The sequence below is a fragment of the Trachurus trachurus genome (assembly GCF_905171665.1).
Source record: "Trachurus trachurus genome assembly, chromosome: 4".
Lineage (NCBI taxonomy): Eukaryota > Metazoa > Chordata > Actinopteri > Carangiformes > Carangidae > Trachurus > Trachurus trachurus.
In genome coordinates this window covers 4,337,128-4,348,309 of record NC_139898.1, presented here as the reverse complement: position 1 = coordinate 4,348,309, position 11,182 = coordinate 4,337,128, and the positions used below count along the sequence as shown (strand labels likewise).

The 11,182-nt window shown below is 42.8% G+C and overlaps 2 protein-coding genes across 2 annotated transcripts; one reads left to right on the top strand and one right to left on the bottom strand.

Annotated features, from left to right (window-relative positions):
• Nucleotides 1–1,792: 1,792 nt before the first annotated feature.
• On the bottom strand, nucleotides 1,793–3,494 carry itpa (inosine triphosphatase (nucleoside triphosphate pyrophosphatase)). The gene is made up of 8 exons (XM_083969562.1): nucleotides 3,395–3,494; nucleotides 3,144–3,201; nucleotides 2,992–3,056; nucleotides 2,828–2,901; nucleotides 2,707–2,738; nucleotides 2,475–2,587; nucleotides 2,320–2,396; nucleotides 1,793–2,096 (listed from the first exon to the last, which is right to left on the bottom strand). Exons 1-8 carry the CDS (start codon nucleotides 3,455–3,457, stop codon nucleotides 1,964–1,966), a joined length of 615 nt encoding a protein of 204 aa, XP_083825688.1. The 5' UTR covers nucleotides 3,458–3,494; the 3' UTR covers nucleotides 1,793–1,963.
• Nucleotides 3,495–3,620: 126 nt separating this feature from the next.
• On the top strand, nucleotides 3,621–10,635 carry mettl13 (methyltransferase 13, eEF1A lysine and N-terminal methyltransferase). The gene is made up of 9 exons (XM_083969862.1): nucleotides 3,621–3,886; nucleotides 5,148–5,420; nucleotides 5,505–5,973; nucleotides 6,479–6,678; nucleotides 6,790–6,979; nucleotides 7,687–7,851; nucleotides 7,978–8,190; nucleotides 9,180–9,311; nucleotides 10,321–10,635. Exons 1-9 carry the CDS (start codon nucleotides 3,734–3,736, stop codon nucleotides 10,611–10,613), a joined length of 2,088 nt encoding a protein of 695 aa, XP_083825988.1. The 5' UTR covers nucleotides 3,621–3,733; the 3' UTR covers nucleotides 10,614–10,635.
• The last annotated feature ends 547 nt before the right edge of the window (nucleotides 10,636–11,182 follow it).

The window sequence follows — 11,182 nt, the reverse complement described above, 5'->3', positions numbered from 1 at the left end:
TGAAGTGTCTAGGTCCCTGGGCTACCCATAATGCAATGCAGTGGTCTCAAACTATCTGGCTCATGATACTTAGGATGATCTCATAACAGTGTGACAACAAAAGAGTCACTGTTTCTGCAGAAGTTGGTCCATTTGGAAGAGAAATAAGAAACTGCAGTGGCAAAGACAACCCACATAGAGACTATATACATTGAATATGTAGTGACAGACCTTGAATGACACACTTCTCATTCTTGAAAACTTAAAAATATGTATATTTGCACAAGATTTCACGAAGGACATGTTTATTATACCGTTCTTGGTTCAAATCACTCAATTTTTGAAATTCCTAATTCCTAACTAAATATCCCATTTTGTGAGCAACAAGCATATAAATCACAGCTATATTGTCAGTTAGGATTGCAGTATGTAAAACCTATTAGATTAAGAGAATAGAAACTTTACTGGCATTGTATCAGATACAACGAGATTTGAGATGCTACTCCTAGTGGTGCATAAACACAATGCATATAAATAGAATTAATTAATAATAATAATAAAAAGCAGCAGTCATCTCATCCACACATGACACATACTATATAAACAATCATAGTCCATAGTGCAATTGGCATCAGCTGCCATACTACAGTGCATGACAGTACTGAATGGTCATATGGTGAATTTGTAGTGCAACAGTGTTTATTGAGAGTTTAGTGCTGCTGTGATGGCCTGGGGGAAGAAACTGTTTCCTATCTTTTATCAAGATAGGAGTTGGAAAAGCTATAAAAGGTATTTTTCTTCATTTTTAGCCAACATCTTTAACCTTTAAACTCTCTAAAATGTATAAGTACCTGTGAGGACCCAACTGAATCCTATAGCACTGACAGTAACTGTGTTTTCTCTGAGTCACAGAGGAAAAGGAAGGATGCCTCCACAGCTCCATGTCTTTGACCCTTAAATCTGGCACTCATCTTTCACGTTCTGCTAAAAAAAAAAAAAACTTGGCTGACAGGTGAAGTGACGTCTCACTGATGAAGACAAATACAGCTTTCCTGTTTCCTCTCACATCTGCTCGCTCCCTGACGAGTCCCTAAACAAAACCAGAGGTCTAAGCAAACAGTGTCGCTTTCCACTAACTGAGTTTAATCTGTGTTGAATAAAGTGGATGAGATAGTCAGTAAAACACACACAACTCATCAGAAGGAAGATCTTTCAACTGGAAGATTTTCTGTGCGTCAGTCTTCTGCTTTCACTCACAGGATGTGTCTTTCTGTGCATCCTCTGCACATCTGGGAGGCATCAGTCACAGGTGTATGCATAGTTCCTGCTCTGAGACTTCCAGCTCCACGGTCATTTATTACCCAAATCCCCTGTTATCACTGTTGTGTTTACACTCAACACCCCCACCACCCCCACCATCAATCCTCCTTCAGAGACCGTCTCCTCTCACATCCACAACCCCCACCCCACCTCCCCTCTCTTTGGACTCCTGAACAACCCACCGCTTCCTCTGCCAAGTCCAGGAGCCAGTCTTGGCCACAGAGCAGTCTGCTGCTCTCATCAGGACCCTGGAGCCCCCCTCCTCCCCCTTTTACTGTATGCTCTTCTCCTAGTTTATCTTTGTTTGACTTTGTGTATCCACTATGGAAAAATAAAAAGGCGTTTAACAGCTTCTGCCATCTTTTCCTACCATCCCGGAGACATTTTTAACATGGTGAACTGATAAAAACCTACAAATCTGCAGTCAGCATAAAGGCAGTCTGTAGAAAGTGAAACAGCAATTTAGAAATGAATACAAGATTTATTAAAAACAAAGGATAACATACTGTGTATTGTACAGCACATTTTCTACTATAGACTCCACAAGTAGACGCTGTGATCACAAATCTGCAAGAGAGAAAATGTCTATCAAGGAGTGTCCTCCGCTCTGCCAAATCTGACGATCTGACATTTGATACACATCTTGAAGCTGGACGAATGTGACTTAATCCTCCTGCTTCTTCTTCTTGTTCTGTGGTGAGCCGTTGCTGGTTTGAGAGAAGTGCTCCGACATGGCAGCAAGGGCCCGGTAGCGGTGGGAGATTGTATTCTTCACTTCTTTAGGCAGTTCAGCATAGCTGCAAATGAGAGGGAAGGAAATAAAAGTGAGAATAACAGTTATAACGTAATGTAGTAAGTAATGGATGCACAGCACAACATAAAAGAAATCATCTCTGTACTGTGTTTTGGTGAAACTGACTTTGACATGCAAGTCAAGTTATTTCCCTTCCTAGACAGTCTGTTGACCTCTGACTCCCTCTTGTGGTATAACTGGGAATTCCAAGCACAGTCTTCACTCACGTTTTGTCATATCCGTCTGGCTGGAAACATGGATCCCACCCAAAGTCTCGAGGTCCCCGAGGGTCCACAATGCGCCCCTGAAATATAAGAGAGAAGTGTGAATAGAAAGTAAAATGCACACAGAGATGCACAGAAAAAGAGAGAGAGACTCTGACCTCTGTTTTCCCTCTGAACAGCTGCACTGGCTGGTCTTTCCCAGGACTGTAGGCAAAAGTGCAGAGAGCCGAGGCTGATTTATCTTCAAAGCCAGCCAGGAGCTTATGCAGTCCTGCAACAAAACAGTTAACAAGATTAGAGAAGGTGGACACAGCTAAACCTACTACTTTCTATCCAGCTCTAAAGATCTCTAGGATGATATCTCAGCAGTGCCTCATTAACCACACTTACCTTCTGGCTTGAGTTTATCCAGGAACCATTTTCTACACAAACAAAGTGTAGTTGTAGTTATTACTGTTCATTACCACGACTATAGACAAAACAGATGAAAAAGATGTTATACAGTACTCACATGTAAGGACCAGGCAATCCTCCCAAAGCCGTGAAACACAGACAGGTGTCCTCCACTATGACTGGCCCGTCAATCTGAGGGTGACAAACACATGAATGGGCGTCAATCACTCTACACACATCTACAAACCAGTAGTGCTTATTAGAATAGTTAGTGTAGGCTACCTGTCGTGCAGCCTCTTGACACTTGTGTATGGAAATCTCATCTGGCTCTCCCTGGTATTCAGGCACTGCAGGAAGAAGGATCACATGCACAGATAAAGCAAAGATCACATGATAACATACATGGTTCTGCCGGTGTCCACTTTGATACTTACAGTCAATCTTTTTAGACACTAGTTTGTAGGGAAACTTGTCTCCAAGGATCTGAATGACCTGATGCATGTGGAGGGGAAACAGAGGAGAGAATGACTCAATCTGATTTATTATAGTGAAACATGAGAGAGGTGGATTAGATTACAGCTCCTGAGTCCCGTTCACTTGCACAGACGCGTAACAAACACAGTCTTGAACACAGATCAGATGAAGAGTGTCCAAACCTCACACAAACACAAACACTGACTCTCACCTCTTCCAGTTTTTTCGCGTTTCCAGTCACGAACACCACAGACCTTCCAGCAGGCACGGCCATGTTGAACGACACCCCCGGACGACTTACGACACCGGACCCAAGACTTCCGGCTCAGCAGCAGCCAATAAAAACAGCCCAGAGAGCCTCAGCAAATCACGGACCAGTCCGAAGCCCCCGCCTACGAAACAAACACCAATCAGCGGGCGGTACCGCCAGCAATGTCGTCCGGGTTGAGAAGTCAGCTCAAAGTGCCATGTGGAGAAAATATGGCAGTAAACAGGCTGTGACAGCGTAACTCTAAACGTTTCCAGTATTTTCTAACAGCTTGAACCGACCATGAGTCTGTTACCGCGCACTGCGGAGGAGTTCAGCTCGGCGGAGTACTGGGAGAGGTTCTTCAAGAAGAGAGGGGAGAAGGCGTTTGAGTGGTATGGAGACTACAACAAACTGTGCGGCGTCCTGCACAAATACATCAAAGTGCAGGATCAGGTAAAGATGGAGAGCAGCAGGGGGTTTAAAGGTGGAGCGATACTCAAAGATGACACATTGATATATATTGACATTCATTCATTCAAGTGTATACTGTATAAGTGTTGGAGTGGAACAGTATGTTTTGCCTTGTGATGTTGCATTTTCTATGCGATGTGTGTATATGACGAGATCAGTCAATCAAAACTGTATTTATAGAGCACTTTTCCTGCAAGGACGTGCAACACAAAGTGCTTTACACATTAAAAAACATAACAGTAGCTACATAACAGTAACACTGGGAGTAACACAGTGTAGAAACACTCCTCACCTCAGCACAGTAAGTACAGTACATCAGTCCAGGGCTCCAGACTAACTTCTTTTACTAGGAGCACAGTGGCCCATACTCTAACAGAAAATTTAGGGCCGCACACATTGTAAATCGACTTGCAAAGCAAATTTTCATTCATGATCTTCACACACATTGGCCTGACACCTGTGATGACAGATTCCAGATTCTTTGACTTGCCTTTTCCATGTTTCACCAGTGTTAAAAAAACAACAACAAAAACCTGGCAAATTTACTGGTTGCACATGCGCAAGAAGTAGATGAAAAATTGACTTGCAATGTCTCAAAGTTTAGGGGCAGTCTGGAACCCTCATAATGAAAATACAAATGAGAAATTGCAGACTGGGGAAGATCATGGTTCATAAGTTATTATAATATAATATTATCATATCACAAAATCCTTAGTTACAGGATTATTAATATTACATCACTAGATGTTCAAGTTGAACAAGTTGTTGTTGGTGGCTAAATCTTTTTTTTTTTTAAACATCAGTAGATAATAAATCATATTTTAAATCTGTTTCATGAGTTTTGAATATTATATTGGGACATATTATATGGAATGATATTGACATGACAATAGTAAAGAACGTTATTGAAGGAATCACAAAACCACTAACCCACATCTGCAACTTGTTCCGAACAAAAATGAAAATAGCAAAAGTCTTACCACTGTGTAAAACTAGAGATAGACACCATTTGATTTGATGATATTTTTATTTATTTGTTCTTTTTTATTTTAGACACGTTTGAAATAAAATGTATTAATTCATTCATTCATTCATATTCAGTAAATTAACCAGCAGCTATGACTATCTGGTTTAAAAAGGGAGGAGAAATTTGTCAAATATTTAGCAATTGAACGTAGTAAAGGAGATAGAAGTATGCAAATAAACTACAGGGACAATAACTAAGTGTGCTTCCGTCCTGCAGGTGCTGGTGGTGGGTTGTGGTAACTCTGAGCTGAGTGAACAGATGTATGATGTTGGCTACAAACATCTGACTAATATTGACATCAGTGAGACGGTGGTGAGCCACATGAACCAGAGAAACGCAGAGCGCCGGCCGGGCCTGACCTTCCAGCAGGTGGATGCTACACACACTCCATACGAGGATGCCAGCTACCAGGCCGCTCTGGACAAAGGCACACTGGACGCCATGGCCTCTGAAGAGGAAGGAGCTCTGGCCAGGAACATGCTCACTGAGGTAATGAAGCAATTTAGCTAAGATCTGTATCATCAACGTGAATCTTTGCAATTTCCCCTACAGCACTGCACTTTGTGTCTGCAGGTGGGCCGCGTGCTGAGTGTCGGGGGCCGGTACGTCTGCGTGACGCTGGCTCAGGAGAGTGTGATCAAGCTGGCCGTGGAGCACTTTGTGCAGCTGGGGTGGGCGGTGAGGCTCCACTGCCTGCAGGAAGAAAGGGGAAAAGAAGAGGATTCCTTCGTCCTGCCCGTCTTTGTCCTGGTCTGCACCAAGTTCCGTCAGCCCATGCCCGCGCCCATTCTGGAGATGTGTCTCGGGGAGGACGGAGCCCCCACGCGTCTCGCGCAGGTTTCAGAGTTGTTGTCGGCGGTGAGGGAGCATCAGGCCTACTCTGTCCTGAGAAAGAGGCTCCGCACAGGCACAGACGCCAGCTCCAACCTGTCACTCACACTCTGCCACACCAAGACCGGCCTTCCCAGATACACTCTCACGGTGCAGGATTGTTCCCCAGGAGCCAAGGTGCCAAGATCAAACCACTTTGCTATATTTATTGGTGAGCTCATCATTTTCTACCATCTTATTTAGGTCTTACTAGTTAGTGTGAATGTTAGAATGCCCAGTTTCTTCATACTAATCTTCAACACTTCAAGTAATTTCCAGCCATTTCATACAAAATGAGCCTCCTTCTTACATGTTCTATTTTTAATCTATTCTCACTTGTTGCTTCAGCTATGTTACTGCTGGTTCATCAGTTTCCCTTCCTGTCAGGTTAGCTGCAGATTTCAACTCTTCAACTGTTAAATTTAAACATGCAGGATTTCTGCACCTTTTTAACATTTCTACTGCTTTTTCGCCCTTTGAAAGGCATTCATCTCTCAGCCTTCAAGTTATATGTTTAGCGTCAGCCTTTTTCAACATTTCTTCAGCAGTTTCTTCAGCTCATTCAGCAATAGTGTTCAGCTGCTTTCAGCATTCACACCATTTCCATTCTTGGAAATGCTTTTTCTGGTTTTATTCTGTTCTTCTGTGCTGATTTTTGGTTTGATTCCCTCTGTCAGTGCCTCAAGGCAGCGAGACAGCCTGGCTCTACAGCTCTGCTGAGGGGCTACGGCAGCTGGCAGCCAGTGCCAACTTTCGCCGCCTGATTATCGTGGCAATGCACAGGAATCAGGAGTACACAGACATGCAGGCTGTCCAGTCAGAGCTCTCACCAATGGTGATGGACCTGGCTCCTGGGGGCATGCCACCCAACCAGCAGGTAAACGCTATACATATTCCTTTTTTTTTTAATGCTCTTTTTGATACAGTGTATAATGTAACCAAGTCAAGCCTGTGGGTGTCTTACCTAGAGTTCTCTGTCCACACCCAGGTGCCGTTTCTGTCAGTAGGAGGCGACCTGGGCTGGCGAGAGGAGGTCAGCAGGGGCGTGAGTGAGCTGAGTGGACAGTACTGTGTGGAGAACGTCAAAGGAGAAGATGGAGAACTGTACCGCAGACTGGTTTTCCTCTCTAATGCTGCCCTCGTCCAATCAGAGAGCCGTCTTGTCTCCTCAAACACCAGTCAGTCCTTCTTCCTTCTTTTTCAGTTCATCATAATATATTTCTCTGTGAGATCTCAAAATAAGTGACCACTTAGCAAAAAGATGTATGTATTGTTGATACATGCTAATTCTTTTTTTCTGGTACAATCAATAGAAAGAAAACCACAAAATGTGGCAAAATACCGCACACTAAGACTGTATGGAGGATTTATTTAAGCAACGCATTTCGCATATAGCTTCTTCAGGCTCGTGTTTTGGGTTTTGTCTTAGTATGTTGCCACATTTTGTGGTTTTCTTTCTATTGATTGTACTTTTATGCCACACTACCAGCATCTCGACTGTTCGCTGTGCACGTGCATTTTTCTAATCTGTGATCTTTTTTTCTGGTTTCAAACAAAAAAAATACTGGCAGGATAGTCATTACTATAGATAGATAGATAGATAGATAGATAGATAGATAGATAGATAGATAGATAGATAGATAGATAGATATGTACTTTATTCATCCCATTAGTCAACTGCTCTCACAGAACCAGTCTCACACAACACAACAGTAAATACAGACTATAAATTAAAAAGTGAGCTGAGACAGGAAAATACAAATAACTATGAATCAGGCAAAGAAACAAAGAAAAAACAGGAATTAATAAGGAAAGGCAATACTTACTATACTGTCTTTATTAGGGTATAAACAGCTAAAATAAATGACTTTCTGTGTCCCTGCAGCCTCAAGTCACAAGAAGAAGAACAAGAGGAAAGCCAAGCCAGCAGCTCCTCCAACAACATCCTCCACCTCTCTGTCAGTGGACAGTGGCTTCCTCTGCTGCGCTCACCATGAAGTCATGGTGGCTGGTCTTACCATGCTTGGGGTGGGCTCGCCAGAGAACAAAGGTCCGTTCAGAAAGATTTTTTTTTTTACAGTCTCGTCAATGTGGTAGAGGAGGAAGAGAAAACAGCTGCAGACTATACAGGTACATACACCTTTGACGTTTCTGTTCCCTCTGTGTCTCCTTTTAGGCGTCCCACTGTCCGTGCTCCTGGTGGGACTTGGTGGAGGAGGCCTGCCACAGTTTCTGCGAGACTTTGTGCCTGATGTTAATGTTGAGGTTGTGGAACTAGATCCTGCGGTGCTGGAGGTGGCAAAGGAGTGGTTTGGATTCAGACCAGATGATCGTTTGACTGTCACCCTCGGAGATGGCCTTGAACGCATCTGTGCCCTAGAGAAGGAAGGTTAGTGAGGGATAAGAAGATACAATATTTCCCCACTGGAGACATTTTTATCAGGTCTGATAAGAGTTTGGATATTGATTAAGCTAAGCTGTTGTGCAGCCCTTAGTTTTTATTTTTATTTACCGTAGTTTTGCAGTTGCTTTTTTTTTCTCAGTTTAGTTTTAGTTAGCAGCAGTTTTAGTTTAGTTTTTATTTAATTTTAATTTTTAGGAAGAAAGCCTTGATTTGTAGAAGCTTCTGTGTGAGAGCTCCCAAGAGGAACTTTCAAATTTGTGGGATTTTTCCCTTTTAGCTAGCCTGCATCACACGAGTTTTCCCATCAGTCTTCATCACGATACATTTACTCTCATCTACCTGGGGGTCATACTCAAAATAGTCCCATATTGAGCTGTGGTGTTTTCTTCCTGTAACTTTAGCCATTTCTAAGAAAACTAAAAACTTAGCTCATTTTATCTGCAGTTCAGTTTAGGTTTAATTATTTTTTACATCATTCATAGTAGTTTTTACATCATTCATAGTAGTTTTTATTTCGTTTTTGTAAAAACAGTTAACTAAATAATTTTTCCAGTTTTAGTTTTGGTCTTAGTTTTAGTGAACTATAATAACCCTGCAGCACACTGAGATGAGCCCTCTGCTGTGGCTGCTTCTCTGGCCTGCCAGGATATTGTGGGAGGATGATGACTTTTATCCAGGACAGCCTGCATCTCACATCTCTCCATCACGGCCCCCAAAGAGTTGAGCATCTTGCTAAACACTGAGCCAGCCCTCCTCACCTGCTTCTCCAGCAAGCAAAAGTCAAAGAAAGGGTTAAAGAAAAGTATTGCTACACCATTGAATATATTAAAGTGCCCCCTTAGATACATTTCAGCATCAGCATTGAGTAATCTTTTATTTAACATGGATTTCCCTCAGAAAAAGAAAAAAAAGAAAGAAGAAAAAAGCCGCATGTTATCATGTTATCAATACTTTTGTCTTTTTTTCCTCTGCAGGTGGTCGTTTGTTTGATGTCATCATGTTCGATGTAGACAATAAAGACAGCACTGTTGGTATGAGCTGTCCTCCTGCTGCCTTTGTAGAAACCCCCATCCTGAAGAAAGTGTGCAGCCTGTTAACTCCCAGAGGTACAGTAAATCATTTATAGTTTATTTGTTGTAATATGCTGGAATCTGTCAGGTTTTCTGTAAAATCATGGCTTTTGATTATAGTTAAAGCAGAAGTGAGTGATATATTTGTGTTAATATAAGTCTTAAATAGTTATATCTTCCGACAGCAATCACTTACATAGAGTGTTTGGACTGAAACACGGGTCTCTCAGTCCCTCTGCTCTGCTCTGAGCCGAAGAGAAAACATTTATCGTATCCTACAGTTTTTATCCAATGAGGAGAGAGAACGGCATGCAGGGCTGTGTGTGCAGCCAAGGAACGCCGTGAATGTGGTGACGTAGCGACGAGGACTGTTATGGTGCGTTCAAGGAAACTCGTATTTTTCCGACCGTGAAGTGGTACCAGTTCGATCTGGTACGAGTTCACCGGTCGGAAGTTACAAGTGGCCGTTATAGTGACTTTCACCGGTAAAACAGGTCGGAAAAACACGAGTGGGTTGCCTGGAACGCTACAAAGTCGTAAGTTGTGACTTGAAGCTGTAATTTACGATTTCAAAAGCCTGCCTGGAACGCAGCATTAGCGAAAACGACCGGATCACTCACTTCTGCTTTAATATAATGGCACACCCCTCTATAAAAAAGATTTTATCAGTATTGTAAATATTAAAAGACATCTGATGATAAATTTACAGGATAATCAATAAGTAGCAAACTCTTGACTGGTATCATTCCACATGTGAAGTCTTTTCTATTTCAAAAATACTCATCTGTGGGGCAGTGCGTGGCGCAGTGGTCGCCCCATGTAGAGGCTACAGTCCTCACTGCAGGCGTCCCCGGTTCGAATCCCGTGTCGGGCAGACCTTTCCTGCATGTCATTCCCCCTCTCTCTGCCTCCCCCTTTCCTGTCTATCTCACTATGTGCTATCAAATAAAGGCAAAAACGTCCAAAAAATACTTTAAAAAAAAGAAATACTCATCTGTATATGTCTTGTTTCTCCCTGTGTGTCCCCCCTCTGTATCCCACTCAGGTATATTCATTCTGAACCTTGTGTGTCGTGACTCAGCCTTGAGGAAAAGCGTGCTACAGCGTGTGAGCGACGTGTTCCCCGGCATTCTTTCCCGAAAGATTGAGGGGGAGGTCAACGAAGTCCTTCTGTGCTCTCGTGGGGAAAAGAGGACATCAGATGGCGCCAGCATCCTGGCATCCCTGAACCAAGCTGCCAAGAATCTGCAGAGCGCACTGGGCTCTAACAGGACTGGGACCGGCCGCAGTCCACATATAGACATTGTAGAGTTGTTGAAGGACCTGAAAGTAGAGTAAAGTCTGGGGAAGGGGTGGGGCGTTCATTATGTGTTGACGATTTGACATATGGTTTCATATAAGTTGATAAAATATGAGAAGTACATGGATGTTGCCATTCAGAGCCATGTAATGAAACATATCATGTATGACATGCAATCACAAGTAAACACAAATGCTTTATCTTTACATGTTAATGCAATGCCTCTGTAAAAATGATAGTTAGTTATTGGACATATCTCATTATTATTATTATTATTGTAGTTATTAATATTTCGTTATTAGATAGCCTTTGGACGCTTGTACTCTCCACTGTACGTGGAGCTCATACTCCCTCATTGCCAAAGAATGCAGCAGTGTTATTTACAGTAGATGAATCGTACACTCTGGTTCTCGTTGCAGTGTTTATAGGGCTGCAGCAGGGCCCAGCCCACTCTGGATGTGTTGCATTTTAAATAGCTTAGACGAGCGAATACTCGCGTGGTGTCTGATGAATCTGGGTACTTTCATTAGTGGCTACGGGGTTTGTCTGTCTACAGCGTAAGGGGAGGGGGGCTGCCCCGTTTAAGTTGCCGATTACCGCGCATGCG

Excerpts from the sequence above, each read along its gene's own strand:
- mettl13 (XM_083969862.1), top strand. The coding sequence starts at position 3,734 with ATGAGTCTGTTACCGCGCACTGCGGAGGAGTTCAGCTCGGCGGAGTAC. Across the intron at positions 3,887-5,147 it reads ACATCAAAGTGCAGGATCAG|GTGCTGGTGGTGGGTTGTGG; the intron begins GTAAAGATGGAG and ends TCCGTCCTGCAG. Across the intron at positions 5,421-5,504 it reads CCAGGAACATGCTCACTGAG|GTGGGCCGCGTGCTGAGTGT; the intron begins GTAATGAAGCAA and ends TTGTGTCTGCAG.
- itpa (XM_083969562.1), bottom strand. The coding sequence starts at position 3,457 with ATGGCCGTGCCTGCTGGAAGGTCTGTGGTGTTCGTGACTGGAAACGCG. Across the intron at positions 2,902-2,991 it reads GTCAAGAGGCTGCACGACAG|ATTGACGGGCCAGTCATAGT; the intron begins GTAGCCTACACT and ends TGTCACCCTCAG. Across the intron at positions 2,097-2,319 it reads CCAGACGGATATGACAAAAC|CTATGCTGAACTGCCTAAAG; the intron begins GTGAGTGAAGAC and ends TCTCATTTGCAG.